Below are 26264 nucleotides of genomic sequence, written 5' to 3'. Positions count from 1 at the left end.
ATAAACAAGTCTTGATCACTGTGGCTGTGCTAAACATGTTCTGCAGGTTTTGGGGAGGGTGTCATTATTGTCATTATTGAAATGAAGGGTCGCTATGCTGTGTCCCTCAACTCCCTCGTCCTGTGTGCACTAACAGTCACTCACTGCATGCACTGAATACCAGTGGTGGAAAAAGTACTCAAATGTTTTACTTAAATAAAAGTATCAATTCTGCGAAGTAAAAATACTCTGTTACAAGTAAAAGTAAGGTATTCAAAATGTACTTGAGTAAAAGTAGAAAAGTATTGGTATCAAAATGTATTTAAAGTACCAAAAGTAAAAGTAGGCTACTCATTATGCAGAAGGTCCCATTTCACAAGTTTTCAAATGTGAAAAAAAGGTTTTCTAACCCTTGATACTTTTACTTAAGTAAAACATTTGAGGATGGGACACACTGGGATGGGTAGAGTGTTGTTAACTGTTTTATGGTCATTTCATGAATTAATTAAGCAAAAAAAATCGTGCGCGCTTCGCGCGCGTACATGCCCGCAACGCAGTGGGTAGGGGGCGGGGGGAAGGGGGGAGTCATGACGTCGTCGCTGTCCCCCCACTATTTAACCCCTTCCGGCGTGCCTGATCTAGCCTATTTGAAAAGAGCCAATCTACAAGCTCACAACACGTTGTGACTGTGAGCTTGTAGATCTGCTAGATCTGCTATTATCTTTGAAACATTTTATCAACACAAATCTGGTGCGGGGGTCCCTGGCACAAAAAACGCAACTCGCCGCAACTTTTAATATTTACAAGAAACCTTACTTATAATAATAAGACATGGCAACCCTGCTTTGTTGTTCTTCTTGTCTGGCATTTCAAGGAAGTTGCGCCCGACTCCAATGAGCAGGCGCGCCGCCTACTGGGCAGGAGAAGAATGAGAAAATGTGGCACTACAGATTCAGAAACTTTTCAGACGTGACCCCCAAGATAATGACATTTGAAATGGGGACCCCTCACCCTGACAACTTAAGCACTTGGCATTGTAGGAGTTGAGGCATTTAGTTAGCATTACATACAATTAGTATCCCAACCTGAAGATGTAGCTATCTTCTATTTAATAGAGAGCTGGAGAGACACCCGTTACTGAACAAAAGTGGGTTTCAACCTTTTTCATGCCAAGGACCCCTAAATTGATATACATTTGGCCGCGGACCCCCATCTGAAAATGTTTTGTGCCAGGGACCCCCAGAAGCAATGATTTGAGTTAAAAATGTTCACTTATAAATATAAATATTCAAAGATATGCACAAATGTTCAAGATTTTTCAAAAACAGCAGATCTACAAGCTCATTGCATGGAACTCTGTGCCGCGCTATGAGCTTGTAGATCTGCTGTTTTTTAATAGCCAAAGCTAAGTGGTTAAAATGATTGTGACGCTATGTTAACTAATTTTGCTGGGGGGCCCCCCGCTGGTAGGCTACCCCCCAAGGACCACTGGTGGTCCCCGGAGGGGGGGGGGGGGTCGTTATCAGTGAGAACCAGTTATTAAACCAGGTTTATCAAGCTGTGGGCTATCACACAGGAGCACATTGAGAATGTATTAAAATGGCATTAACATTAACATTGAAGTTCAACCTGTGGATGGTCGTGTCCAGCAGTCCTATTTTAGACATGTTATTAATACACAACCACAACAAAAACAACTACTTTTAAAGAGGTTTTGACATGTTTATTAATTGAAATTCAGCATCTCAACATCTATAAAGCTACAGGTCAAGTTTTCAGGATGGACGGGGGCTGGGGTTGGTTGGTGGAGGAGGTATCTCTCTTCAGTTATAGCAGGGGTCATCACCATGCTTTCTTGTGGTGGACATTTTGGTCTAAATTCCATTTTTGCCACGGACATACAAAATGAGTGGACAATAATATTACCAGAAACACATAAAGAGCCCTGAATGACCATATCGATGGCCAAAACGCAAAACCTCCTATCTGAAAAATTAACATTGTTGGGAAAATGAAAAAGAAAACTACAAAATGTTGTATCTTTTTTGCACAATGCTATTTTTTTATGATACCCATCACATAATTCACCATTTCTGGATTTCTGGATTATATTACAATATTATATGTTAATTACACTATATTACATATTGCAAATGCAGATAGGAGGTTTTTCCCCACTTTTCCTGGATAATTCTGCAGATAGGAGCTTTTGCACTGTGATGTTAAGTGATTGCATAACTAAATAATGATAAATAGTACAGGCTGTAAATACATACATTTACAGCTGCAAACAGTTGCATCAATGGTGTGGTCTAGGTTTGTTTTCTGAGGTATACAATAATCCTTCCCTGCACGAGATGCGTGTGGTCGTGGTTATACGCTAGTGCATTTTCAATGGATGAAATGGTTAGTAGACTGTATACGCTTTTTTCCCAAAACAACAACAATTAGATGGACTACAAAACAACTGGCCCAGGCACCCCTCGACATAATCCCCCCTATACCCTCAACTCCACCACCTGAAATACCCCCCCACTCCCACAACCCCCATTCCCCCCAACCAGCACAACACCCCCCCCAAACCCCACCCACCCAAACCCTCATGCCCTCCAACTCCCCTAACTCATACAACTGGATCACCAACCTTGTGTCCGGTGTGGATAGTGGAATAGTATGTAAGATCATTGAATGTCTTAAAGAGCATATAAGCAAGGAGGAAAGACGGATGCCTTGACCCTAGAATCACCACAGCCAGGGAGGAGATGAGCGCAGCACACAGGGACTTTGTCGCTGACCAATAACGAGAGGGTCTGAGGGAGGAATATAAGCGGAGGAAGGAGGAGCTATATCAAGTGTATGCAACTGGAACACCGGGAGCTGACCCAAAAGATCAGGGACATTAAAGAGGTGCATGTTAACCACAAACATGGCAAGAGCTGGAAGCTCATCAATGACATTTCTGGCAGAAGCTCTTCTCAGACTTCCAAGATCTGGGGAGAAAGCACAGAGGAACGAGTTGAAACATGGTACCAGCACTTCAAAACACTCCTAGGAAATCCTCCTTCAACCGAAGAAGAGGATGATCCGATGCTCCTGTCTTCCATGACCTTCCCAAACCAGACGGTTCACCATGGATGAGTAGGGCCAAGGCTACTATCAAGTGAGGCAAGAGCTGCGGGGAAGATGGAGTGACAGCAGAGGTTCTGATGTATGTGCCCATAGACGAGGTGGTGTTGGATTTTATCAAGCACACACGTCTAGAAAGCTGCCGAAGCTGTGGAGCAAAATGATCATCGATCCAGTACCAAAGTCAGGCGAACTCACCAAGGCATTAGCCTGAGCTCACAAGTTGCCAAGACGGCTAACAGGAAGATACTCTAACCGTCTTAGACCCATCTTAGACCCTGTAATGAGAAACTCGGGCAGATACTGATGCTGAGGAGGATACTGGAAGGAGTAAGGAGCGGAATCTTTCATTGGTGATCACCTTCATGACTTCCAAAAGGCTTTTGGCACCATCCACCGGGGGAATCTGATGAACATTCTCCGGGCCTATGGAGTTCCTGAGAAGATGGTTCAGATGATGGAGACAAGCTACTCGAGGCAGTCCAGGACTTCTAATAACCTGGGCCTGGACTGCTTCAATGGAACAGGACCTGAAGGTCCGGGGGGCACTTGACTGGAATGCCTTGCATGGGATGAGGAGAGTGTGGAAATCAGACATGGGAGAAGACCTCAAGAGGCGGCTGTTCGTATAGCTACAGTGGAGTCAGTACTGCTGTATGGGGCTGAGACATGGACCGTCACAGCACAACAGGAAAGGGCCTTGGATGGAGTCTACACTAGAATGCTATGAATGGCACTAGGAGTCACATGGACGGACCACATCAGAAATGTGGTCCTCTACAGGAACCTACCATGGGTCACAGACAAAGTCAGAGAAAGAAGGATGAGGCAGGGCACTGCGTCAGGGACCCATAACTAGTGGCAAGCAAACTAACACTATGAGAGCCAACCCAGGGCAAAGCCAGGAGAGACAAGAAGTGCACCACCTACGTAGATGCACTTCGGCGTGACAGCTTAGCCAACAATACTGTAGAGCTCAAGACCCTGATGCTAGATAGGAGAGTGTGGAGGGCAGCGATTCAGGAGTCCCAAGTTGGTGTTGGCTAGACCACACTCACACATCGCAAAGACCCTATTCTATGATCCGGCCTAACTGAACCATGCCCCCCTCAACATAATCCCCCCCATACCCTCTACCCCCAACTCCACCACCTGCAATACTCCCCCACTCCCACAACCCCCCCCCCCCAACTGCCAGCCCACACCTCTCCACCTCCATAACTCAAAACCCCATCCCACTTCAGGGGTCCCGAGTTGGTGTTGGCTAGACCACACTCTCGCATCGCAAAGACCCTATCCTGTGTGATCCGGCCTAACTGGCCTATGCCCCCCTCAACATAATCCCCCCCATACCCTATACCCCCCAACTCCACCTACTGCAATACTCCCCCACTCCCACAATCCCCCCCCCCAACTGCCAGCCCACACCTCTCCACCTCCCTAACTCAAAACCCCATCCCACTTCAGGAGTCCTGAGTTGGTGTTGGCTAGACCACACTTTCGCATCACAAAGACCCTATCCTGTATGATCCGGCCTAACTGGCCTATGTCCCCCTCAACATAATCCCCCCCATACCCTCTACCCCCCCAACTCCACCACCTGCAATACTCCCCCACTCCCACAACCCCCCCCCCCCCAACTGCCAGCCCACACCTCTCCACCTCCCTCACTCAAAACCCCATCCCACTTCAGGAGTCCTGAGTTGGTGTTGGCTAGACCACACTTTCGCATCACAAAGACCCTATCCTGTATGATCCGGCCTAACTGGCCTATGCCCCCCTCAACATAATCCCCCCCATACCCTCTACCCCCCAACTCCACCACCTGCAATACTCCCCCACTCCCACAAACCCCATACCCCCCAACTGCCAGCCCACACCTCACAACCCCCATAACTCAAAACCCCATCCCACCCCCAAATCCCACCCAACCCATTACCCCCACTCCCAGAACCCCCGGTCCCCATGCCCCCAACCAGCACACCACAACCCCCAAACTCCACCCACCCAAACCCTCATGCACCCCCCACCCCATACCCCCCCAACCACCACCCACACCTCCCACACCCTATAACTCCAAACCCCATCCCACCCCCATACCCTCATACCCCCCAACCGACACACCACAATATTTTCACAGGGTTGTTGGCTGCCACAGTGTTCACGTGTGATTTTGATCTGCAATTAATAAAAAATCACGACAATGACGTTCACATTTAAGCAGCAATGACAACCTCTAACCACAAGTTCAAAATGTTCAATGCCAAAACCTCCTATCTATACCTAAAAATGACCTCCTATCTACATAGATGCACATAGGAGGTTTTTACCTAGAAATAGTTAGGCTTACAAACACACATTATTTTTGTTAAATAATGCTTTTTTATGCTCATTTTGAGATCAAGACATTCTACAGTACTGTATCAAGTATTACCATTACATTTTTTTATCAACTCACACTCTTGGTGTGATAAAAGTGTCACCACCTGACACTAATCATTAGCAATCAACAAGGCAATGCAATTAACTTGACAGAGTTACTAACAAATACTTAACTAGTAAGGGGGGAAGACACTTTTTTTATTTTGAAAATAATAGATGACTACAAACTGAAAGACATTTAGACGGTCTACATAACATAGAATTCCCAAGTTTCAGCTCTGTCTGCTGCTCAACTAGTTCTGGTGCAGATAAGAGGTTTTGCGCTTCAACATTTTAGCACTAATTGGCACTGAACAAGATAGGAGGTTTTAGTCAAATGACTTTTTCTGCCAAAATGAGGGGCGGGACTATCTTGCTGACAGACTGAGCCTGTGCAGCATAGCCTATAGTCCTCATCCACAGTGAAATCCGAAAATCATGAAATTTGCACATAGGAGGTTTTGCATTTTGGCCATCGATATAACAGGTCTGTAACTCTGAGCGTGTACAATTGGAACCAAATGGACCCTTACGGGTCCATTTGGTTCCATTTGTACACTCTCAGAGTTATGGTGGTCCTTGCAAATAAAACATTTAAGAACCACTAGTACTAGTAGGACTCCTAATGTTCCATACATAGTGTCATAGTAAATCAGAGTCATACATATTCTGAAGAAAACTAAATAAGAACATAATAATGGTGTGTAAATCTGCTTTAATGTTTTTTTTAATAGCCAAAGTATAAGATAATGGTTATAGAGGTTAAAATCTTAAATGACAGATGTTTTCCTGGTCTTAATGGGGTAACAGATTCATTGCGCAAAAACAATATTCATACAGTATGGCTCCATTTCACTGAACTATGTAATGTGCTCTAAATCAGCACTGAAACACTTGCATTGTAGCCTCTTATTTGGTTATAAATACCTATTTTTATATAAAACAAATTGTTAGAGTGAGCTCCAAGGTGCTCCCTGAGAACTGAACCCAAAAAGTTATGTGCTCCCTGTTTATAGTGGCAAATACAATACATAAGTTGACTTGGAGCGCCGCCCGGTGGCTCACCTGGTAAGAGCTTAAAACATCTCTCTCTCTCTCTCTCTCTCTCTCTCTCTCTCTCTCTCTCATGAAAGTAGCTATTCTTCTTCATAATAACATTCTTTAAGTGCTATACTGTAGTTATAGCAGTGACTGAGACAACAGACTGAAAAACAATGCTTTATAACCGAATGCCACCATTGGAGAGAAAGAAAGAGTGATATTATTTAATTTCATAACAATTCACTATGAATATAACTTGTAATGTAGTGAGATTGGAATAGAGTTATCAGACAGACAGTCTGTCTGTCTGTGGACTCACACACACATACATGTGTATATTTAGGAAAAAAACATTTTTTTTTGTAAAACGTCTTTTGAAATAATTAAAAAATAAATGTAGGAAAAAATAAATAAAGGGTTATTTACTCGAGACCCTGAAAAATTGGTCCGCGACCCACATATGGGTCCCGACCCAGGGGCCTCATACTGGGGTTTGCCTAGGGCCTCCTTAAGCACGCCCCTGTACGCTGGTGTGTCTTCAGGTCACATGACTGAGTGAAACTCTTGTCACAATGTTCACACTGGAATGTTTTTTCTCCAGTGTGGACACGCTGGTGTCTCTTCAGTACAGATGACTGACTGAAACTCTTGTAACAATATTTACAATGGAAAGGTTTTTCTCCAGTGTGGGTACGATTGTGTGACTTCAGTTCAGATGACTGACTGAAACTCTTGTTACACAGTTTACACTGGAATGGTTTTTCTCCAGTGTGGACACGCTGGTGTCTCTTCAGGTCACCTGACTCACTGAAACTCTTGTCACAATGTTTACACTGGAATGTTTTTTCTCCAGTGTGGACACGCTGGTGTTTGTTCAGACTACCTGACTCACTGAAACTCTTGTTACACAGTTTACACTGGAATGGTTTTTCTCCAGTGTGGACACGCTGGTGTGTCTTCAGGTGACCTGACTCACTGAAACTCTTGTCACAATGTTTACACTGGAATGGTTTTTCTCCAGTGTGGACACGCTGGTGTCTCTTCAGGGCACCTGACCGACTGAAACTCTTGTCACAATGTTCACACTGGAATGGTCTTTCTCCAGTGTGGACACGCTGGTGTCTCTTCAGGTCATATGACCCACTGAAACTCTTGTTACACAGTTTACACTGGAATGTTTTTTCTCCAGTGTGGACACCTCCACTTGTCTCACCCCAATCATCACTGTCTTCAGTGACTTCAGTGTCAGATTCAAGCTCAACTTCAACTTCAGAGCAGTGTGAAGAGATGTCTTCATCAATTTCACTTTTCACTGCTAGTAATGTCAACATTGATCCATCAGGCTCCTCTGGTCTTTGAAGTAGCTCCTCCTGTTCCTCTTTAATGTGTGAAGGCTCTGGTTTCTCGTGGAGCAGACTGGGGCTCCTCTCCTGTTCAGAAGAATCCTCCTCTTTACACACAACAAGGTGCAGGATGTCTAGGAGCAGAACAATAACATGATATTGAACAATGGATTTCTAAAATGTAACACTATTCTTCCTTTGTCCATGTAGAACAGGGGTCGGCAACCTTTTCGACATGAAGTGCCATGTTTTTATCTTCTTGATAGTCAGTGTGCCTTAAGTTTAAGTATGACACCACATCAAAATGTCGTATTTCCACCTGATTTTGATTGTCCATAGGCTATACATAACAATCATTAGACTCAATGACCCACCTATCTCCCAGACTGCCTCCCCAGTCAGAGTTATCAGTTTGAATTAATGTAGAATTATGTGGAGGATGTAATTTGTAGATAGATGTGAGGAGACTTAATTTAACTGACTAAACCTTTTTTGAATATTTAATTTTAAAATTAAAAACAGAAAATATGAAAGAAAGAGAGAGTATATGTAACTTACTGAGGTGTGGATGGTCTTCAGGTTCCTCCTGTTTAATAGAAATGTCCCTGGCTGAGTCTGGAGAGTTCATCTTCACCTGCAGTCTGGACTCCACACACTGGTCTGAAATGAAGCAATTGAAAAAGGACTTTGTTAACTGAAGAAAAAATTTACAATAATATTTGCAGAAGGCAAAATGGCAAAGACCAACTCTCCATCATATGAATCTTGGGTGCAAAGATTATAGGATTCATATATTAGGGAAGAAATCCTTCGTAATTTAGGATTGCACAAGGAAGAAGAATGGATTCCTGCGATGCAAATAATGGTCTTAAGTGAATAAGGTGAAAGTAGCCAATCAGTTTTTCATGTTTCTGCAACCAGACAGAGTGAGCAATTTGTTTTAATCATCAGGATATTATCATTGTCATGATGTATTTTGTCATGATTATTTCTTAGTAAAATTAGATATTGTGACAGCCCTACAACAGAAGAGAAAAGAATAGTGTTTCTCCTGTTTAATAGAAATGTCCCTGGCTGAGTCTGGAGAGTTCATCGTCACCTGCAGTCTGTCTTGTTATGGACATGACAAACCTAAAATGCTCTTCTAACACAGTATTGGTGAGATGTCAGCTATACTCCATATGAAATATGAAATCTAGCCTAGCTGTAGCCCTGAAACATGACTGTCATGGGCCCACTTGTTCCTGGTTTGCGATTTTTTTTACATTTACAACTGCCACATCTACATAAACGTTCAGATTTCAAATATAAAGTGCTGCTGACCCCCGAGCCACGGATGTAACAAGTTGAGGCGCAAAAGGTCTAAGTACCTGTATCTTCCGTATTGTTCAATAAGAAGCATTTTAATCCGATCGGCGGCCATTTTCTATTATTTTTTTTGTAATGTATCAGAGTGCAATACACCTCCCAACCAGTAGTGTTGCATAGTTGAAAGCATCAGAGAAAATTCTGAGACAATGGCCGGCGATCGGATTAAAAAGCTTTTTATTGAACAATACGGCAGATACAGGTACTTAGACCATTTGCGCCTCAACTTGTTACATCCGTGGCTCGGGGGTCAGCACTTTATATTTGATATCTGAACATTTATGTAGATTTGCGCTGCAGTAATCTGATCCCTGGTCAGTCAGTCTATCATAGCAGCACTTGATTCTTGCAGCCCGAGCCCCACGGGCATCTAGTCCATGAGCCAGAGCCCCAAAATTGAGCCAGATATTGAATATTCCCTCGTTGAAAACCTTTGACTCCAACATCTAAACAAAATAAAATAAGAATGTTGACTCTGGCTTTGTCCAATGGTCCAATGTTGATTCTGGAAAGTTATGCAAATTCGGGCATATTTTCCTAATGCCTAATTTGCATATTTAAATATCCAATTTCAGAAAACTTGTAATACGATAAATCATTGTCTTCATGTAAGTAATCAACTGGGGAAGTTTCATTATGATAACTATTTCTTAAATGTTGTAATTTTTTCACCTGTCATGTGCGTATGGGGAAAATAACAAAATGTGTGATAAATATGAAAAAGCTGCTCCTGTGGAAAGGTTATCATATATTTATTTACTAATATTGACCCTATACACAATTTAATATAGGTATGGTTTTGCCCACTCTTTCAATAATGAAATCTTGTCTGGCTCATTGACTAATCTGCTTCTTTCACACCCACAAGCAGAATACATAAAGAACAGCGATTTGTTGAGTATTAGCTTGTCTGGCTCCTAGTTTATCGAGTTGAGAGAGCAACTGCACACGTAGCCAGTAACAGAACGGTCATTGCGGCAAGAGGCAAGCATGCAGCCAATACACAACAACCATTGTGCAACACAATGGGAACAGTGGGGTGCTAGACCAGTGCTGGTCGGGATTTAAAAAATAAATAAATAGACCAGCGGTCGGCGAGATCGACAAGCCGATTGCTAGGCCCTTCTGACCCCCCTTCCGGTGCCTATGGCGTGTGCACCACAAGGCAACATGGCCAATTTGTTTAATCATCTTTAATCATCGGGATATTATCATATATTTTGTCATGACTATTGCATAGTAAAATGTTCATATTGCGACAGCTCTACAACAGAACAGAAAAATATTTAAGAAAGAGAGAGAACATTAAACGTACTGAGGTGTGGATGGTCTTCAGGTTCCTGTTTAATAGCAATGGCACTGGCTGAGTCTGGAGAGTTCATCTTCACCTTTAGTCTGGACTCCACACACTTGTCTGAAATGAAGGAATTGAATAAGGACTTTAGAGTTCCATGGTTCTAGTTTCCCCTAAAACGGTGATCATTGGGTATTATTAATATATGAGGAAGAATGTTTTTCCAAAAAGTGTACAGTAAGTGTTAAAATGATATTTTTATATGGACAAATCCCACCAGTTCATCAAGTATACCTGGTTGGCACCTTACCACCACCCACCTGACCAAGTCCCTCCCCTCCTCCTACATGACCACACCCACGTGTGTCGTTTTCCTACCCGATCGTAGTAACTTGGCAACGCCCCCTTCTGTGACGCACGCGAAACTGCTTCGCCCCTAATCACTGCGTCTCATTCCAAGAAGACAGCACTGGCCGGCTTTCCTCCGTGGTGGAAGATAGTCCTCGGCGCTGGCACAGCCTGGGGGGGGGGGGGGGGGGGGCATTTACGATTCTGTCCCTGTCGGTACATAGCTCCAACGGCGCTGAGTGGACTTCGCAACGTTCGGCACAGCGGCTCGCTCGGCGGTGCCTCTTGTTGCTCAAGTCCACTAGAGTCGGCGCGCCTCCGATGTAACTGTTATTTGCCTAACTACTTCCTCTTCCTAACTTAAAGGGATTCTAGGTAACTTTAAGCCTACATTTTTAAATATTTATATATATATATATATTGCATTTTTCCCCCTCTATCAGCCACTATATAATGATGCTGGGGTGTTTTCCTGCATTGAAACACAGTCCTCTTTCTGATATCCGTATTTTCCCTACTATTTATGTTTTGACATCCGGGTATGCAGCGGGTGATTGACAGCGAAGGTTGGCCAATCAGGTGGCGAGTTCAAGTGAAACCGAATGGAACCAGCCTAAGTCCAGCCTGAGTGCACCCGAGCAAAAACGAGCGGCAGCCATCTTGTCTATGCGCAATTTTTTGTTTGGGTTTTAAAACTTGAAAACGCTCTCAAACTTATTTTTTGAGGAACGGAATTTACTTTTAAGATATCGTTTGGATAGAATTTAGTTGTTTAACTTCATATATGTGGTCAATTAATCATGTCAGAGCCTATTAATTTTTTTTAAATACAGAGAACCGGCAGGGGCGGGCAGTGACACGCATTGTATCCGAATAAAGCAACCTATTTTCGGCATGGCCCGTTCAGAAGTCCCCCCTGCGTCACCCCCTGGTGGTCGGGGAAACGAACTGCTGATGAGGAGGGGGGGGGGGAGTGGAGGGGCGGTGTTTGACAACATTTTTTTTCTTTTTTTGATCTCTGAAGTTGCCTAGAATCCCTTTAATGGCTGTAGTCTGTTCTCACCAAGTGGGTCGAGTGGTCCGCTTCGCTGGTCGCGACAAAAACTATGCCTAAACCCAACCTTAATCATAATAAAATAATGTGACACATTTTAGATTATATAAATAAACAATGGCGGGAGAGGGATTCCATCCAGACTAGATGCTGGGATTGGAAGTCCAATGTTTAACGTTGAACGCCACAGAACCATGTGGTATTTAGGGATGGGACCATAATCCTTATTATCGTTTATCCTGATAAAAAACGCTCACAATAATCGCATCGCAGAGATTTTAATTCATGGTGAAATTGTCCTCCGTCATACACTGGGATCAATTCAGCTTTGCTGAGCTGCATATCCGGTACCACTTAAATCCTGTAGGATTGGTAAAACGCAACTGTAAAGGACTTACTTGATACAGTCTTTTTTTCACTCTCTAAATCTCTTTGCCAAAAATAGCAGATCTACAAGCTCACAACGCGACGCGACCCCAAGTCGCAACGCGACTAGGGATGCTGTTGTGTTGTGTTGTGTCGTGTCGCGTTGCGTCACGTTGCGTCGCGTTGCGTCGCGTTGTGAGCTTGTAGATCCGCTATTTTTGGCAAATGTTCCACCCCAGACTAGGGATGCTGGGGTTCAAGTGGTTAACAAAAGTGGCATTTTAAGTGTTCTAAAGCATTTTTTGATTATCGTGATAATATCGTGAATCGCAATTATTTTGGTCACAATAATCGTGACATGAAATGTTCATAATGGTCCCATCCCTAGTGGTATTTCAGGGTTTGGGGATTTATTTAAAGTGGTCCGCTCATGTGAGAGGCAGTTTCGCGGACCCCCAGCAAAATGTATAGCATCAAAATCACTGTAACCAGTTTAAACCTAATTTATATACGTAGGTGATCTGAAAATAGCAGATCTACAAGGTATTGAATAATGATGCATCCCGATGAGACACATTGGGCCCGATTCACTATCGCTGTTTGCGCCCATAATTTTTACGTAAAGGAATTTCGTAACTTCCCATGTTAGTAGTCTGATCCATTCATTCTTTTGTCTGTGAATTTTGCGGGAGGCTCGCTCTTTCTCACGTCTGCTCGAAGGCAGACTTACACATAGGACCAAAGCTTTGGTATGTCATTAGAATGCATTATTCTTCATGAAAAATCTATTACAATAGTGCCAAACCTCAAATAAAATATGTATGTGCCCAACATTTGTCAACACATATATAAAAAAAATATAGGCCTATTATATGTCAAACGATCTATTGCTTGTATGCAGATTATAGACATGATGCAAATTCAACCGATTTTTTTTCCCTTTTCAGCATTTAGAGCTGAATTAATATTCCCACTGCGTGTTTGCCGTTTTTGTAAACTTGTGATGTAGCAATAAAGTTTACACACTATATAATTTGAAAATTAAGGAGAAAACCTTTGTCAATTGATAATAACAGCAGACAGGTGAGTTTGGAGCTAAACTGTCAGATCATTTCCAATTCCATGCATTACCTGGACGGTCATTCTACACAATACAGCATGACAGATGTTTAGTTGGTAGAAGGATTCAAGGTGCATGAAGACATGGAGCTCTAACTTCACTTGACAATCACATTAACATTACAGACAGACTCTGTCTGACAGAGTAAAGATACTACTGGTGGTTTACAGCAGTGGTTCTTAAAGTGGGGTCCGGGGACCCCCAGGGGTACTTGAGGGGGTTCCAGGGGGTCCCCAGCTAAATGATGGACAGGAACCAAATGGACCCTTATGGGTCTGTAACTCTGAGAGTTACAGAGTTACAGACCCTAACGAGTCCATTTGGTTCCATTTGTACACTCTCAGAGTTAAATTAACATTGATTTTAAAATATGAATCGGGGTCCCAGAGGTTTAAATGCCATTAAATGGGGGTCCGTAGCCTAATGCATGTCAAACTGGGGGTCCTTGAAATTAAAATGGTTGAGAATCACTGCTAGAGAGCCGTAAAAATCTTCTCTTATTGGGGTCTCCGGCTTATCTTTTCAAATGGGGGTCCGCGGGGTAATAAGTGTCAATTTGGGGGTCCTTGACATGAGGTTAGGGTTGTTAACCCTAACCCTAGCCTTTGCTTTGCACCTCATTGCTTATTATGGAGATTATCCACTGTAATGATGTAGCATTGATGTAACTATAGGGTTACCATGACAATAGTGACGTCAACAACAACAAAATCATACATGTATTGCTGCTGCTATGGAGGTAGCCCTGAAACATGACAGTCATGGAACAGAGAGTTCCTGGTTTAGAGTGGTGTTCGATGTTTTTACATTGCCAACTCTCACATGTACATAAACGTTCAGAAGTGCTTTATACCCCTGAGCCACGGATGTTACAAGTTGATCCGTTCCGCGATAAGTACCGTATCTCCCGTATTGTTCAATAAAAAGCATTTTAATCCGATCATCAGAGTGCAATACACCTCCCAACCATTAGTGTCGCATGGTTGAAAGCATAGGAGAAAATTTGGAGAAAATGGCCGGCGATCGGATTAAAATGCTTTTTATTGAACAATACGGGAGATACGGGTACTTATCGCGGAACGGATCAACTTGTAACATCCGTGGCTCATGGGTCAGCACTTTATATTTGAAATGTGAACGTTTATGTACATGTGAGAGTTGTAAATGTAAAACAAATCGAACACCACTCTAAAGCAGGAACTCTCATGGCTAACATAGATGCAAAACAACCTGAATGAGTTGATCTTTATACCTGCTGTGTTTCAGTGGTTGAGCTGCTAACAAACGTCCTCCTGCTGCTTAACGACGACACTGTTTAGAAACGACACGTTTTACTTTTCTTTGCATTTGACTTTGATATAAATCTATGGTATTTTAAAGTGTCAACAACAGTCAGTCAACACACCATGCTGTTTTCACTACTGCATTGTGGCACTAGAGCAGTGTTGCCAGGTTTTGTGAGAGAAATAAGCAACCAGGTCTAGGAAAACAAGCCCAAAAGCAGGCCACATGAGCACTTTAAACCTATATGATCTATCTAGCCTATTTGAAAAGAGCCAATCTACAAGCTCACAACACGTTGTGACTGTGAGCTTGTAGATCTGCTAGATCTGCTATTATCTTTGAAACATTTTATCAACACAAATCTGGTGCGGGGGTCCCTGGCACAAAAAACGCAACTCGCCGCAACTTTTAATATTTACAAGAAACCTTACTTATAATAAGCAGACATGGCAACCCTGATTTGTTGTTCTTCTTGTCTGGCATTTCAAGGAAGTTGCGTCCGACTCCAATGAGCAGGCGCGCCGCCTACTGGGCAGGAGAAGAATGAGAAAATGTGGCACTACAGATTCCCAAACTTTTCAGACGTGACCCCCAAGAAGATAATGACATTTGAAATGGGGACCCCTCACCCTGACAACTTAAGCACTTGGCATGTAGGAGTTGAAACATTTAGTTAGCATTACATACAATTAGTATCCCAACCTGAAAATGTAGCTATCTTCTATTTAATAGAGAGCTGGAGAGACACCTGTTACTGAACAAAAGTGGGTTTCAACCTTTTTCATGCCAAGGACCCCTAAATTGATATACATTTGGCCGCGGACCCCCATCTGAAAATGTTTTGTGCCAGGGACCCCCAGAAGCAATGATTTGAGTTAAAAATGTTCGCTTATAAATATAAATATTCAAAGATAAGCACAAATGTTCAAGATTTTTCAAAAATAGCAGATCTACAAGCTCATAGGCACTCGGTGCCACGCTATGAGCTTGCAGATCTGCTATTTTTGTCGTTATCAGTGAGAACCAGTCATACAACAGGTTTATCAAGCTGTGGGCTAGCACGCAGGAGCACATTGAGAATGTATTAAAATGGCATTAACATTAACATTGAAGTTCAACCTGGAGTCGACTAGTGTCTCTCTCACAACAACTGTGGATGGTCGTGTCCAGCAGTCCTATTTTGGACATGTTATTAATACACAACCACAACAAAAACAACTACTTTTAAAGAGGTTTTGACATGTTTATTAATTGAAATTCAGCATCTCAACATCTAAAAAGCTATGAGGTCAAGTTTTCAGGATGGATGGGGCTGGGGTTGGTTGGTGGAGGAGGTATCTCTCTTCAGTTATAGCAGGGGTCATCACCATGCTTTCTTGTGGTGGACATTTTGGTCAAAATTCCATTTTTGCCACAGACATACAAAATGAGTGGACAATAATATTACCAGAAACACATAAAGAGGGTCCATTTGGTTCCATTTTGTACACTCTCAGAGTTAAATAAGAACATTATAATGGTGTGTAAATCAAAAAATTTGCCACGGACAAGACCAAGTCTTTGCCACGGACACATTTGTCTGTGTACGGACATGTTGATGACCCCTGGTTATAGTCTTGCTTGATCTTTCTTTTAGTTGGCAGCCATGACAAGCAAGGACAGGAGACAGGACACCATTAACAAGAAGCAGACCATTAAAGAATCACTCAATCAATTTCTTCACAATCCTCAATACCATGGACGGATTACCAGTGGTGGAAAAAGTACTACATTTTTTTGCTCAAGTAAAAGTATCAATACTGCTCTGTTACAAGTAAAAGTCCGGAATTGAAAATGTACTTGAGTAAAAGTATCAAAAGTATCAAAATGTACTTAAAGTGCCAGTGTAGAACGTACTCATTATGCAGAATGTCCCATTTCAGGTGTAAATGTAAAAAAATCTTTTGAAAATGGCAGATCTACAAGCTCACAATGCGTCGCATCGCGGCGCATTGTGACCTTGTAGATTGTAGATTGTAGATTGTAGATTAGCTATTTTCAAATGGACAAAAACAAAGTAACTAAAGTTTCCAAATAATTGTAGTGGAGTAAAAGTATAATATTTGCCTCTGAGATGTAGTGAAGTAGAAGTAAAAGTATTGGAGATTGGAAATATTCAAGTAAAGTACAAATACCTAAAAATTGTACTGTACGTAAAGTAAGTACATGTACTTAGTTACTTTACACCACTGACCATTAGACCCTCCCATGCCAGCACACACACACACACACACACACACACACACACACACACACAGTCGATTTCCAGAAAGCTTTCGACTCGGTCTGGCATGAGGGTTTACTTTTTAAATGAATAGAAGGTGGTATAGGGGGAAAAGTCCTTTGAGGTAATTAAATCCATATGTAACCACCCTGGCCAAAATAGGGGTAACTAAAAACATAAATACTACTGACTACGCCAGTTGGATTTAAACCAACAAGCCAATTAAGGCTCAACATTAAAAGGAGGTTCGTTTAACAGAGCTTTGAAAACTGGGTAGGAGGCTCAGCAATGACACCATGACGCTGCAAAAGTTTTACATTTTATTCACATTAAATTATTAAAAAAAGATTATGCCACTGCAATACAACTGGTCAATAGAACACATCTCCCCAAGCATTGTCCAGAGCAGATAAGCCACAGCACACAAAAAGGGAGTAATTAACTCATAGGTTAGTCGTTTCACTGCAAAAGAGCACACACACATATTAGTTCACTATGCTCAGACATGGCATCAAATAGGAGTTCAAATGGACCATTATTATATAAATACAGTGGGTTTAAAACATACAACTACATACCATGTACACAAAACTATCTGACTGCATTAAATAGCTTAGTACATTGACACACATTTCAAAACAACCTGACATTACGCGCACATAATAAAAACATCCTTACCACAGGGCGAGCAGAGTGGAGCGCACCTTAATGGCAGAATTCTGCCCCACAAGCTACACACTCCATTGTTAGCCCCATTTAAAAGTAGCAATAACTATAAATGAACTATTACATTTACCATGGGTGACGCTGGATCACACTCTGCCCGCCTGTGCAAAATCTGCAAACAAATCTGTTGTTGAATGACAACTTCCTGCTTTTAAAAGGCCAACCAGACCATGATTGGACAGCAGTCGGATTGGTTCACCAATCATGATCCATCCTCAGCTCTACACACACACACACCACAGGGGGAATACATCCACACGGCGTAGTGTCATCAGTGGGTCGTACCTAGGGGGGGCGGAGTCGGCTCGGGGGAAAACACAGATTTCCCCCAGCTGGTATAGACCGAGGGATGTGGGGTTTTCAAACTCATATGCTGTAAAAGTATACCAATTTAAAAAGCAGGCGTCATGGCTTGCCAGATCACAGGCACAGAACCTTGTTGCCACTCGACAAGGAACGCAACATTAGCAAATTAATTCAAGAGTCCGATTGGAATGTTGTCCTGACTGGACAGAGGATCCAACACAACACAATGGCCCGAGGTTAACCGCTTTAATCGCCTGGTAAGAGACACTATTACATTTTCTATAGATATGATCAATTAAACTTATCATAATATCAAAATGCAAAAGCCATTAATTCATCAATGATGTTTATAACACGTTTTAGTGAATTCCAAGTACAGGAGACATCGACGCCATTACAGTTTGGAAACGCAGTTCAACATGCAGCGATTTACACACAAAACAAGCCAAACCCGGCTATCCTCGTTTAAAACCTACAGAAAACACAATTGTAAATCTGGCAATGAACACGGAGCTAAAGCAGTGTGTAAATCCTGCATGATATTAAATGGCACACTTCGACCAAATGATAATGGCGCCAGTACGTGCCGTTCCGACGTTCCGTGCCGTCGAACTGGGCGAAACACCGGGAAAAGACAGAGTCTGCACACTAATTCTCGTTAGCCTTGGCTAGCTAATTAGCATTTTTAATTGTGTAAAGGACACATTTGTGAAAAAGGTTGATGATGTCATCATTTTGCTGCTGTTATTAGTTTTTAAAAGCTGAATGGACACACATGTATTTACTCCTCTCTCCACCAGGGGGCAGCGATGACTCTCTGCTTCTCTGAAAACACACCCAGGTGTTCTGTGAAAAGACAATAAACCAATAAGAATCAGAATGTATTAACTGTGTGAACATGTTAACACTTTAGAATAACCTTCCCTTATCAAATTAAATTAATCATTCCCAAATGATTAGTTAATGATGTGTTATTTATAACTTGTTAAATCTGTGTTAATGGTTAATGCTTTAACGATTATTTATAAAACTATGCTATTAATAGTTAATAGATCATGAACAAGTTATTAGTAGGCCTAAACTACTTAAAAACTTAACCTCCCAGCACCTTCCCTGCAACTACAGTAACCATCAAAGTAGAAACAACTCAGTCCATTCAAACAACATTTGACCAATACTTTGTCAATAGTGTATCTTAGTAGGAAGGGCAGCCCAGTTGGTAAAACACTCTCCTTTGGACCACAAGGTTCTGTCTTTGATCCTGCTAGTGATGGAATGATCAGTGTTTTCAATGAACTGAATCATTGGTACAGTTCACTGAAATGTTGTGTTCAATGAACTGAATCATTGGTACAGTTCACTGAAATGTTGTGTTCAATGAACTGAATCATTGTTACAGTTCCCTGAAATGTTGTGTTCAAATGATTGGTTCAGAGTTTGGCTGCATTGTGTCGTCTCTTCACTTCCTAACTGAGTCACCTGAACGTCCTCTCAGGCTATGGGATCTAAACTCCTGCGTCATGTAAAACATGTTTATATTTGATTGATGATGAATGGTCCAAACTACACAGTTCACCAAGAGCACCCCCCCCCCATCTGACCACATTGACATCAGTGTTGTCTGATACAACAAATCATTTGATTATTACATTTGATTGATTCATTATTATAAGAAATTAAGCGGAAGACACAAGATAATGTGAATTCACGCGACCGGGATGGTTTACCAGGCTAGTTGTTTCACTTCTTACACAAGCATGTTGTTTTGTGTATGTTTTATGCTTTTATACACTTTTATACATTAAAACTGTATGAATGTATATGTAAAAAGGTTTAGTAAAAAGAAAGAGCAAGTGAACCTGGGTGTGTGGGAGGAGTCTAAAGATCGTCATTGGTTGTCGGCACCAGAATACGACCTGATAGAAGAAGAAGAGAGACAGTTAAAACAGACACACAAATAAATCGTATGTATTGTATTGTGTGTATTTCTCCATAAAATGCATAAATGTACACACAACACAATAACACAACAACACAACAACATTAGGGTTCAGTCATCAGGGTCACATGTTGCATCAGAACTAATTTGAACATTTGACTCTTATTTAAGACTACATTTGACAACATAGAACACACTTTGACCTCTAACTAGGTTATCTAAACTGGTCTAAACTGGTTAAGGTTCTAAACCAATATAAACCAGTTTAGGTTGTGGCTTTACATATGTGTTTGTTTGTTTGTTTGTTTGTTTGTTTGTTTGCATTTATGTGAGGGTTCCACATGTCATGTGATCCTCTGTTGATCTGACCTCATTTCTTCCACTGGTAGTAGATTAATTAATGAAACATGTTAATTAAACATGCTAATCACCTTGTTTCTTCCACTGGTAGTAGATGAATCCAGACAGGAACAAGACCAGACCCAGAACCAGACCTGATGCTCCCATGGCCACCTTGTTCTTCACTGACTCTGGCATGGAGTCATCTGACAATAAAAATATTATATTATATTATATTATATTATATTATATTATATTATATTATATTATATTATATTATATTATATTATATTATGTTATATTATATTAAATTCTATAAATTCTATAAATATCTTTATACCTGCAGCCATTAGTAAACAAAGATGATGTACCTGATCTAGACAAGACACTTAAGCTCTAAGTAGGTGAGGCTCCTGTCATGACCTTCTTATTAGAATGGTTACTTTCCGATGTTTTAATGTATTTGTATTGATTTTTATTTCTGGTGACTGTATTATTATTGTGTCTTGTTTTTAATTGGATTGCTGTGTTTCCTTTCTGCAAAACAAATGTACCTTCAGGTACAAAAAGAGAAGAATCCTTGAACCCTTAAAACAGAGTGCAATGTAACACATTACAGTAGATTACAGTAGAATACAGTAGATTACAGTTGAATATAGTAAAATGCAGTAGAATACAGTAGATTACAGTAGATTACAGTAGAATAGAGTAGATTACAGTAACTGACCCCAGTCCATCTTGATAGGCGCGGTCAGGCTGGGATGTTCCACCATGCATGTGATCTTCTCTCCTGATCTGTAACACACACACACACACACACACACACACACACACACACACACACACACACACACACACACACACACACACACACACACACACACACACACACACACACACACACACACACACACACACACAGTTTTTCTGCTGATGATCCTCTTCAAAAAGCACAGCATGTTTTCTATCTGATGAGGATGATCAGTACCTACACACAGGTTCCCCCCCTGCACCACGGTGCAGGGGGGGAACCATGGTGCAAAGGGGGGGGACCACGGTACCGAGGGGGCACCCAAAATGAGCCATGCCGATCATCATAATAACTAAACGATGAACTATTATATTTAAATGTAAGATTAAAAACACAGCTACAATTATGCACCATAGCACTAGACCGTTATAGGCAATAAGATAAGCTTATACTGATATTTTCTCCACCTAAAATAATCATGACGTGCGTGTGTCCTCAAGTTGAATGTGTGTCCATGTGGATCTGCTCAGAGCTGAAGCGGCCCCTCCTCCCCGCCCGGTCTGGCAGTGAGTGAGCAGCTGTTAATTAGCACAAACATTAGGACAGATTGTGAAAGTAGCCGATCTACACGCTGAAACGTGCCGCGCTTCGACACATTGATCCGTTGATCTTTGTTATTATTTAGTTTCTTGGAGAGAAAAAAAACGCACGACGACAAGCTTGCTGCGCAGTTGTGTCTGGAGTAGACTGGTGATAAACACGGGACTCGGGAGGAAAAACACACAGGAGTGTGTGTGTGTGTGTGTGTGTGTGTGTGTGTGTGTGTGTGTGTGTGTGTGTGTGTGTGTGTGTGTGTGTGTGTGTGTGTGTGTGTGTGTGTGTGTGTGTGTGTGTGTGTGTGACTTAATATTAGCCTACCAATTAATGGGAAATTTTCAGCAAATGAGTAACACTTGTTTTATTTTTAAAGAATATATGTATAGGTGTCTATTAGGTGTGTATTTCTATGTATAGGTGTCTGTTAGGTGTGTACCTGGGTGTGTACTCCAGGTAGGAGTGGTACTGGTAGTACCAGTCTCCATCAGACAGCTCGTCAGTAGAGGAGAGACCAGATGTCAAAGGTTCTTGACCTATCCACCAGGTCACCAGGATCACTTTAGGATAGAAGTCGTAGCTGCTGCACCTCAGCATGTGAGTGTGTTCACCACGACGAGGGGGAGTCTCTGACTTCAGACTCACTTTGGGCTCCACTCCTAAAAAAGATTATTATTATCATTATTATTATTATCATATAACCGATGCCAGGTTCAACCTGGCATCCTATAATTTGGATAGTTTCAATGTACATATTATTTATTTGTTTGATATTACTGTTTAGACTGATGATAGGTTATTGGTTTACATATGATCCTAGATTAATATTTCTATGCATTTGATGTATTACCTCATGTTTACCTTGCTTACTGTAAATCACTCTGGATTAAGAGCGTCTGATAAATGCCTACATTGTAAATTGTAACAGTAAATGTCAGTGTTTGGCCACCAGATGGAACCAGAGTACTGTAGATTCTACAATAGTCACAGTTTTCTACACTGTAGAATGCACTTATATAATATAATTTAAACATATTAAATAATTCACAGTTACACAGTGCTTTACATAAACAACAATAAACCAAGCAATATCATTGTATGAAAATGATATTGCTTAATAAACAAACAAAACAATACACATAATCCTGTAAAATATTGTGATTAAAAACATTCAAAACAAACTAGTTAAGACAATAATTAAAATATAAAATCAGGTGGTGAAATGAAGTGTATAGAGGTGTGTTTTAGCCTGCATGGTTCTTTTTAACGATAATTTAAAAACATTAATCCTGGTGTCTTTGTTTTAGGCAGGTCATTATATGTAGGTGAAAACGCTCATAGCCTAGATCTATGTTTCATTTATACTACTGTACGATGGTGACACCACATGTTGTGAGCTTGTAGATCTGCTATTTCCACTGCGTGACAGCCTGTTACAGTATAAATCAAGAGGATCTGAAATGTTTCTCTGCAGATAAAGAAATATGTAATAATTATTATATGATCAATATTAACACCATTAATCATCTCTGAATAGAATCATGTGATTTCATGTTATAGTTTATGAGGTGATGAGTGTTGAGTGCTGCTCTGAGATCAGCTCACCTCTCTTGTTCAGAGCAGAGGAGTAGTAGATCTCAATGTTGGGTTTGCAGAATGCCTCTCGGTTTGCTCTCATCCCAGCCAGTAGTCCAGGATCTTTATTGCCGCGCTCTGCCTCCTTCACACCATACTCAGTGTATCCAACAAACTGATCTACTCTACTGTCCCACCTGAAGAACTCATCACCATCGAAATCATTTGAGTATATGTACTGTATGTCCTTCAGCTCACTGGAGTTAAACACACAGTGGTGAGTCTCATAGTACACATATCCATCTGGAAGTAGTCGACAATGAAAAATGTCATTAATGTTCAGTTTTATTCATCTGTATAATATCAACACTAGGCTAACTGCCCCCCATCAGCCAAATATGTCTCTACATAAAGTCTACAAGGATGTGAAATCTGGCATTAAAATGTTTTAGGTTTTGTTTCTCTATGTGTCCAGTTGTCTAATGCGGCTGAGTAAACAAGGACTCTGTCTGTCTGTCTGTCTGTCTGTCTGTCTGTCTGTCTGTCTGTCTGTCTGTCTGTCAGTCCAGCTGCTGGAATCTAATGTTGACCGGGCATAAACTGTACACCCCCCCCCCCCCGCACCTGTGTTGCGGACCACATGCGTGCGCGACTCATGCGCGAATGTTTTGTATTAATTAATTAATTAATTAACCGACCATAAAACAACATTAACAACACACTCTACCATCCTTCAGTGGTGGAAGAAGTACTCAAATGTTTTACATTAGCTAAAGTGTCTGTCTGTCTGTCTGTCTGTCTGTCTGTCTGTCTGTCTGTCAGTCAGACCTCATCATGTATTTCCAGGATAACAGAGATAAAACTTGCAAAAAGGTTGTTATTTTGAGAGCGAAATGCCTCACAATATGAATACATTCTGATATGTTTTACTTTGATGGTAACTGTTGTATAATCGTATTATCTTGGATTTTGACATAATTCATGTCTTTATATTGAAAATCCAAATAAATAAGTAAAGGGGTTTGTTTGTGTGTGTGTGTGTGTGTGTGTGTGTGTGTGTGTGTGTGTGTGTGTGTGTGTGTGCAACCGTTTTAGTTAATAACTATTGTGTTAATAGTATTCATGTACCTTTCACTGGTGGTTTCTTCAAGGCAGTGCGAACGTTGTCCAGCGTGCCTTTGCAGTACGCCTGATCACCCCAAGCTACATCATAAGCTCCTGGCCAGGGGATATGATCTACAAACGGAGGCTGAGGCTCCACCACCTTCCCTTTGTTGAAGTCTGCGTACACCAACACTTCACCATCCAGTCCTATCATCCACTCTTTATATGAGTCTTTAACTGTGTCTGAACAGCTATAGACTAGAATGCTCTCATGGAACACTGGAAATAAAACAAAGATGACGTTAAACAACAAACTTCTTCACAGTGACAATAACACATAATCATCATGTTAAACAATCATGTTTGGTTCTTATATGAAGTGAAAGGTTTGATATTAAAAGTAGCTTCCTGTCAAATGTTTTATTCACACTGATTCAATATTGTATATACAGGTAGTAAAAGGAGGGTGTGTGTGTGTGTGTGTGTGTGTGTGTGTGTGTGTGTGTGTGTGTGTGTGTGTGTGTGTGTGTGTGTGCACGCGCGCGTGCGTATATGCGTGCGTGCGTGCGCATGTCATTTGTTTGTATTGTGCATTGTCCATATTTGGTTTTATATAATAACAGTAGATATAAATGTATATATTATATAATAACATAAATATAATGTACTTACTTCCTGGGATCGCTTTGACATGAAGTACAGAGGAGAGGATGAGGAGGGTGGCTGTAATCTTCATCATCACTGATCAAAACTGAACTGAATTCAATAGATGAGAATAAACAGATGAGAATAAACGGATCAGAATAAACAGATCAGAATAAACAGATGAGAATAAACGGATGAGAATAAACGGATGAGAATAAACAGATGAGAATAAACGGATGAGAATAAACAGATGAGAATAAACAGATGAGAATAAACAGATGAGAATAAACAGATGAGAATAAACAGATCAGAATAAACAGATCAGAATAAACAGATGAGAATAAACGGATGAGAATAAACGGATGAGAATAAACAGATGAGAATAAACGGATGAGAATAAACAGATGAGAATAAAGAGATCAGAATAAACAGATGTTTACTGAAAGAGAAGTTCTGGAGTCTGAAAGAGAATGAAGGAGGACTCGTTCTTTAGTTCAGAAGAATCAGCCAATCAGATTAAAGATAAGATGTTACATCATCTGTTTCCAGAAAGACGACAGTCTGTATTATTGCACATAATCATATATGGTATATAGCTGCTGCTTATGCACCTTATGTCTCCTCATGTACATACTGTACCTTATGCACCTTATGTCTAACCTCATGTACATACTGTACCTTATGCACCTTATGTCTCCTCATGTACATACTGTACCTTATGCACTTTATGTCTCCTCATGTACATACTGTACCTTATGCACCTTATGTCTCCTCATGTACATACTGTACCTTATGCACCTTATGTCTCCTCATGTACATACTGTACCTTATGCACCTTATGTCTCCTCATGTACATACTGTACCTTATGCACCTTATGTCTCCTCATGTACATACTGTACCTTATGCACCTTATGTCTCCTCATGTACATACAGTACCTTATGCACCTTATGTCTAACTTCATGTACATACTGTACCTTATGTCTAACCTCATGTACATACTGTACCTTATGCACCTTATGTCTCCTCATGTAGGCTACGTACTGTACCTTATGTCTCCTCATGTACATACTGTACCTTATGCACCTTATGTCTCCTCATGTACATACTGTACCTTATGCACCTTATGTCTCCTCATGTACATACAGTATGTAAATATCTTTGTTTAATTCATCTTTTATTCTCTCCTTGCCCCCCCCGTCCCCCGTCTTCTTTTCTTTCTCTTTCTGAAAATAGCTAAAACGATGGAGCTGCACAAAAAAAAATCCACCCACTGGTT

At 41.2% G+C, this 26264-nt stretch overlaps 1 protein-coding gene across 5 annotated transcripts in view; it reads right to left on the bottom strand.

Annotated features, from left to right (window-relative positions):
• LOC308102503 (H-2 class II histocompatibility antigen, E-S beta chain-like) overlaps positions 1–25536 on the bottom strand; it is a 61938-nt gene extending 36402 nt beyond the window's left edge. Inside the window, exons 1-9 of one of the 5 annotated variants that reach the window (XM_080457999.1) lie at positions 25427–25536; positions 25014–25097; positions 24366–24620; positions 23268–23540; positions 22102–22321; positions 21045–21112; positions 20410–20523; positions 19899–19955; positions 17342–18885 (exon numbers count right to left, since the gene is read on the bottom strand). In XM_080457999.1, the coding sequence (XP_080314125.1) occupies positions 19918–19955; positions 20410–20523; positions 21045–21112; positions 22102–22321; positions 23268–23540; positions 24366–24620; positions 25014–25080 (1035 nt within the window). In that variant the 5' untranslated portion in view covers positions 25081–25097; positions 25427–25536 and the 3' untranslated portion in view covers positions 17342–18885; positions 19899–19917. Of the gene's footprint in view, positions 1–17341; positions 18886–19898; positions 19956–20409; positions 20524–21044; positions 21113–22101; positions 22322–23267; positions 23541–24365; positions 24621–25013; positions 25228–25426 lie in introns of those variants that run through there. The other 4 variants (XM_080457998.1, XM_080458002.1, XM_080458000.1 and 1 more) reach the window with 4 other exon arrangements.
• Positions 25537–26264: the final 728 nt, after the last annotated feature.

Source organism: Gymnoscopelus braueri (assembly GCF_963280865.1).
Source record: "Gymnoscopelus braueri genome assembly, contig: SUPER_15_unloc_1, whole genome shotgun sequence".
NCBI classification, from domain to species: Eukaryota; Metazoa; Chordata; class Actinopteri; order Myctophiformes; family Myctophidae; genus Gymnoscopelus; species Gymnoscopelus braueri.
Note: the sequence above shows the minus strand (reverse complement) of the source record. Positions and strands in the feature narration are given on the sequence as shown.